At 42.2% G+C, this 6,680-nt stretch overlaps 1 protein-coding gene across 1 annotated transcript in view; it reads left to right on the forward strand.

Moving 5' to 3' along the window:
* The window catches only part of bcar3 (BCAR3 adaptor protein, NSP family member), a 51,320-nt gene extending 45,556 nt beyond the window's left edge, over positions 1 to 5,764 (forward strand). The window contains exons 12-17 of the mRNA XM_083888134.1: positions 514 to 1,148; positions 2,232 to 2,347; positions 3,475 to 3,646; positions 3,741 to 3,852; positions 4,310 to 4,513; positions 4,599 to 5,764. Of these exons, the coding sequence (XP_083744260.1) occupies positions 514 to 1,148; positions 2,232 to 2,347; positions 3,475 to 3,646; positions 3,741 to 3,852; positions 4,310 to 4,513; positions 4,599 to 4,777 (1,418 nt within the window). The 3' untranslated portion in view covers positions 4,778 to 5,764. The remainder of the gene's footprint in view (positions 1 to 513; positions 1,149 to 2,231; positions 2,348 to 3,474; positions 3,647 to 3,740; positions 3,853 to 4,309; positions 4,514 to 4,598) is intronic.
* Positions 5,765 to 6,680: the final 916 nt, after the last annotated feature.

Consider the following 6,680-nt stretch of genomic DNA (forward strand, 5'->3'; position numbering starts at 1 on the left):
TTTTAAATGGTGATTAATTGATCACTAATATCATCCGTTAAAGCTGCAGGGCGTAACTTTTGGTGATTTCTGTTTTTGATTCCTATCCCTTCCTGACTAAGAGGAGTGTTTGTGTGTGTAGAAAAGCATCACAGGGGCGGGTGGAGACAAAACAAAACAAAACAAAAAACTGCTGAATGACTGCATTTTTTCAATTCACTTCTGAAACTTCTGACTGAAACTTTAACGGCGTCACGTTTGCTGTTGCCTCGTGAAACAAATCCCTTCCTGTGTGCAGCACGAGAGAATGGCGCAACAAGGTCTCAACACTGAGAGCTGCGTGGAGCTGCTAGACTTAATCTGCATTTTTACATTTAACAATAAAATCAAAGATTTGTTATGATTTAAAAGTTACACACTACAGCTTTAAAGCTGATTTCGGATTTCCACTGGTGTTGCAGGATGTCGTTCGATTTTAAAATAATAGTTTAATATGTTATATTAGTGAGTGATCCTCTCCTCTCCTCTCCTCAGGTCCTCCTGTTCCTCCACTGAAGCCCCTGAAGTTTCACCATCAGCTCCTCCCCGCAGACTCCATCAACTCCTCTGTGGTGTCGCCTCATGAGCCGGTTCCATATCCAGATTCAGAGACACTAACAGGACGGACTGAGCGGCTACAGCCGAGCCCTGCTGACCTGAGGTACTGCAGCCCGCTGGAGTGGGAGGAGCCCAACTCCATCGCGGACAACGAACACCAGCCGCCGCCGCCGCCGCTCTGCAGCTACGTGGAGCGGCTGAAAAGAGAAGCGGACGGAGGGAGAAAGGTGAGCGAAGGGGAGGCAGACGCGAGAGGACGGAGAGGGCTGGACAGAAGCTCCTACCATCACGCCATCGCAGCCTTAGAAAACACCAGCGAGGAAGAAGAGGAGGAAGAGGATGCAAGGAGGGCGAGGGAGGAGGAAGAAGAGGATGGGGACAAAGATAGGAGCAGTTTCCAGAGGCCGGTGGTGGAGACAGAGTCGGCGTTCAGGCCGGCAGAGTTCGGATCTCGACTGCTGCCTCCTGAGAACAAACCGCTGGAGATGGTGGTGCTGAAGAGAGCGAAGGAGCTGGTGCTCAGTCACAATCACCACAGCATCGCCAAACACCTGCTGATCGCAGACTGCCAGGTACACACACACACACACACACTGGTTTCCATCACCTCAGAGGACATTGCATTACACTAATTTCCTGTCGCCTAACTTAACCATAATTATTAGTGCCCTAAACTTAAAAAAAAGGTCTCCACCTTAAAATGTATTTATTTACGTTATGAGGACTTGTTTTTGTCCCCATAACATGAGTAATACCAGGCACAATCACACACAGCACAGGGACATAACAATTCAAATAATTAGTATTCCACTTAAAATCCACTTATCCAACAGTAGACTGTATATGTGGCTCAATAAAGCACATATACATGAATACAAACACGTGCATATGCAGAAACAGATCAATAACTAAATCATATTTTAATGTTATAAACATCAGTTATAGATAATATTGTATTAAAAAGACCAGGGTTTGAGGGCTTTATCTAGCTCACCTGTTGGAGCTGGCGTCTCATGGGTCAAGGCGGAGGTCAAGGCCCTCTACAGGTCGTCCTCATGAACTACACACCCAGAAAAAAAGTGTTGCGCTAAAAAAGGACCTGACAGTGGACAATTATTTATTTTAGCTGATCTAGTCAGAATAGAAAGAAAAAAAAACAATAAAAAGCCTTTTGTTCCTCATTAAAAGCAGCTACTGGATTTTCATTTGAGGAAAATCACTCACAGGTGCAGAGGAAATTCAACTTACATAACAGACAGATTTATACACGTGTGTGCAATTTGTACGTGTGCTTTTATTTACCTGGCATAAACACTGATCTTGTCAGGACCAGCCATAAAGACCAAAATCTGTTCCTAATTTAGGTTTTAGGATTACGATTTGTGAATTGTGTTATGGGTTGATGTTAAGGTTAGAGATAAGGCCTAAAGGGAACAGCTACTCAAACCTGCGTGTGTTGAAAATTAGATTTCTGTCTCACAGCCAATGTTTCTGCTGCAATAAAACGACTCTTGTGACGCAGGAGAAACACAAAAATACAACAACCCCTCTAACACTGGACAGACTCAGTGAGAGATGGAGATAAAAAAAAAAACATAAAACATAAAGGTAATTGAAATCCATCCCATTAAAAACCTCTCTCTCCTGGTCTCCAGGTTGCGAGGATACTGGGGGTGACTGCAGATCTCAAAGGTCAGATGGGCGTGTCCTCCGGCCTGGAGCTGGTGACGCTGCCGCATGGTCGGCAACTGAGGCTGGACCTCATGGAGAGGTACGTGACGCACACTCTCTCGCTATTATTTCAACATGCTGTAGATACAAAATGCAGCAAGAAACAAATCAGGAAAAGCACTGGTGTATTATAATAATAATAAAAATAAAAATAATAAAATAACTAGTGCAGTGCCCGTATTTCTACAGTGGGGCTGAAGAAGATTTTTCAGTTATGGTAATGCATGATAAGGAACGTAAAGGCTAAAATAACACAAACACTGTGCAACCTCATTAGGCAGAATGCAAATGTGCCTAATGTTTTTTGAAGAAAGTCAGCTCTGTCAAACTATATCAGGGCAAATGGATTGTTTCCTGAATTTAAAAGAAATCATTAAAATTATTCCTGAAGAGGTTTGCAAATATTATCAAAGCATCCTTGTTCAGGACGATGCCGGCTATTATGCTGGTAAATCTCAGGTAATTCCGAGATACCTTTTGTTTTATGGAAGAAAGTCATCTCACTGTCAAAGTGCATCAGGGCAAATGGATCATTTCCTGAATTTAAAAAAATGTATTACAATTATTCCTTAAGAGGTTTACAAATATTTTCAACGGATCCTTGTTCGGAGCAATGCTGACTATTATGATGGTAAATTTCAAGTCATTCCGAGATACTTTTTGTTTTATGGAAGAAAGTCATCTCACTGTCAAAGTGCATCAGGGCAAATGGATCATTTCCTGAATTTCAAAATTTCATTAAAATTATTCCTTAAGAGGTTTACAAATATTTGCAACGGATCCTTGTTCAGGGCGATGCCAACTATTTTGATGGTAAATTTCAAGTCATTCCGAGAGACTTTTTTTTTTGCTGATGAGCCGCTGCCTGCCTGGTGCAGCATGATAAATCAGTGAAAATTAAAATTCCTCCAAAGAAATTTGAAAATCAAGGATGCACACCATCGGGTCATGCTCAACCCATATCCAAAGTCTTAGGGCAATCTGACTAACGGTCAGCGAGTCTGGGATCTGGAAAAAATTTAAATAAAACATGAACCTCTTCAACATGAAGCCTAAAGACAATAGAGTCAAATTCATCCCTGCAGCCTTTGAAAGATCAGATTAGAAAACCAGACCTGGACATCACATTGTGTTGATAATCCTCCTCCTCTCATTTTTCCCTCCCAGACACCACACCATGGCGATAGGCGTTGCCGTGGACATTCTGGGATGCACTGGCAGCGTGGACGAGCGGGCGTCCACGTTAAATCGCATCATCCTGGTGGCGGTGGAGCTGAAGGACGCGGTGGGCGACCTGTTTGCTTTCACCGCCCTGATGAAAGCTTTGGACATGCAGCAGGTAACACACACACAGAGATAGACACACACACAGAGACTGAGACAGGCACACACCAGCAGAGGGTTTACTGACTTTTCTCACCTCGACTTCACAGATCAGCCGTTTAGAAGAAACATGGACGGCTTTACGAAGGAACTACACACAGACGGCCATCAGCTACGAGAAGATACTCAAACCTTTCTACAAGAATCTGTATGAGGGCACAGGTACAGACACACACCTGTGTACAGACACACACCTGTGTACAGACACACACCTGTGTACAGACACACACCTGTGTACAGACACACACCTGTGTACAGACACACACCTGTGTACAGACACACACCTGTGTACACACCTGCCACTACTTAAAGGGATAGGTCAGGTCAGACGGTCACCAGTGTCTTTAAACTGCTCTTTGACTCAGTTTTTGAGAATAAAAGCCACTGAATTCAACATTATTTCTTTATTTTTGTGAATATAGCAAAAGCATTATTTATTTATTTATTTATTTTTTAATTGATTATTTTTTAATTCATATACCAGGTCACCGGTTGCTGATATGCAATTCCAATAAGCAGCAATGCAAAATTATAATATCGTATAACTATTTGAATATTATCTATGATAAATTCTGTTTTACATTTTCAAACTTAACTGTCGTTTTTCCTCCTCCTGCAGCCTCGTCTCCTGCGGTGGTGTGCGTCCCTCTTCTGCTGCCGCTCCTCACTTTGATGGAGCGGCCGTCAATCGCATCTGAGGGGGCGGAGCTCTGGGAGACCAGCGACCAGGGCTGTGACATCATGCTGCGCCACCTGGAGTCTGCGCGGGCCGTCGCACACAACTCTCCGAGCTACACTGCCAATGCACAGAAGATCTTACAAGGTATTTAAAAAACAAAACAAAATAAACAGTACAAAAAAAACAAATTAAAGGCACAGTGTGTAAAATTCTGTATTCTTGTTTTCAGGGTTTCAGGTGGACGACAACCTGCTGGAGGTGTTCAAAACCGACTTCCAGCTGCGGCTGCTGTGGGGAAGCCGCGGGGCGTCCGTCAACCAGTCGGATCGCTACAACAAGTTCAACCTCATCCTCACCGCGTTGTCACGGAAACTGGAGCCCCCGCCCAAAACACAGACCTTAATCTGAATTAATCCGGAGCAGCGACGCAACGGCGACTCACTGTGGACTCAATACATACTACACATGTCTATGAACTCAACTCATACTTTTAAAAATGCACCATTCCCTCTGTCGGACACTGTAGCCATCACAAAAGTACTTTTTCACTTTTTTAAAAAAACATTTACTGTCTGATTTTACTTGTACAAAGGGTTTAGAGATTCTCATTTCGCTGCGACACAGATTTGGTTCAAACATGTAAAGGTACGTCAGGCCTTCTATTTATACTTTAAAGGCCCAGTGTGTAACATTTAGCAATATACTGTGTATATGTATATTTATTTAAGCATATAATTCTTTATGGAGCTTAATTTGTGCATTTGTGCAAGAATGACATCCTTTCTGGTGTGTGAAGGCCACCGTAGTTTCCCTGACATGCTTGGGAAAGGGAGGTTTGTTGCCATCTGCAGTCTCATCATCAGATGTCACTAATTCTTACACCGTGGGTCTTAAATGCAATATTTGTACCTCTTATCTATCTAAATATTACACACTGGACCTTTAAGGAGAGTTGGATGTATATGATTCAAAAATCGTTATACTTTTCAAAGAATTATTTTTTCAAAATATCTTTTTTTTTTAAAGAAAATGCAAAGTCAAGGTTCAAATAAAGAGCCGAGCAGAGATTTCTATGACACTGCACTTAACTCATAATCCCCTTCAGAAGCAGCAAACTTCAAGAACCATTAAAATATATAATGTTACTGAGGAAAACAGCCCTACATTATTTTAACTGTTTTTAAACACGAAACTGTGAGGAAAGAAAAGGTCAAACAGTGAAAACAGAGGATAAAAAAAAATCTTGCCACATTTATACAGGAGTTGCAAAAAGTAAAGTACGCTAACATGTAAGAGACTAAAAAAGCTGTACATATTTTAAAGAGTTAGCATGTTAATAACAGACTGTACATATTTTTTCTGTAGACTGTAAAGAAAAATAAAGCCGATAAAAGTCTAAAAGTTTATATATGATGAACGACGGTGGTGTGATTTAATAAATATGACGTATGATGAACTCACTTTGTGATACACAGTCTTTACATGGTGACAAGGCAGGAGTTAAAGCTAGGAGACCGGAAGTTCCAATTAACGCTGTTTTGGTGAATATCGGCGCCATTACCTTGTTTATGAAGCCCTAACGTTTCCAAACAAACAGTTCAGAGCCACTGTTGAGAACGCTAGGTTTTATTCGGGCTATACAATCGAAAAAGCCTGAAATTGTGACGTAAGGATCCCGTCTCCTGAACAGCGGATCCTCCTGGTCCGGGCACTAGTCCGGGCACATCCGGTTACGTACATTGAACTGCAGAAGAAGAAGAACGTCCGTTGTGGAGGTGTTTCACGAGCGACAGTGTCTTCTCACCCTGGGTCTGACTCCGGGTCAAATGCGTAAAAGGGACTGCAACGGGGAGTCGTGACGAAGCCATTTTTAAACATTGTTGAAACAGTATTTTGATAATGAGTAGCAGTGCATCCACCGTTCCAGAGGGGGGAGCTACGCTTCTGAGAGCTGATGTGCTAATGACGTCATGTCCAGGTACCTGGCCAATCACAACACAGTCCGTCTTCAGTGAGATTTCGATCGGCTGGTTTGTAGCAACTAGGAGGTTTTTGACCATAAAAACAAGTCAATGTATGGAAGTAAACCTCCATAACTCACATATATGTGCGATAGGACCACTCTATGTGAGCTTTAATGTAAAACATGCTTTATTTACTGCTGTTAAAGTCACAAATCAAAGGCCACACACGTATCTTTCATTGCTGCTTATTTTATTAGAACAATATCTCGGGAAGAAGAACGAGAACATCTTTCTTCACAAAGTGTCAGACGACATTCAACGTAAAAACATGTGCACGACAATATGGA

This window comes from Microchirus variegatus (genome assembly GCF_963457635.1).
Source record: "Microchirus variegatus genome assembly, chromosome: 4".
NCBI classification, from domain to species: Eukaryota; Metazoa; Chordata; class Actinopteri; order Pleuronectiformes; family Soleidae; genus Microchirus; species Microchirus variegatus.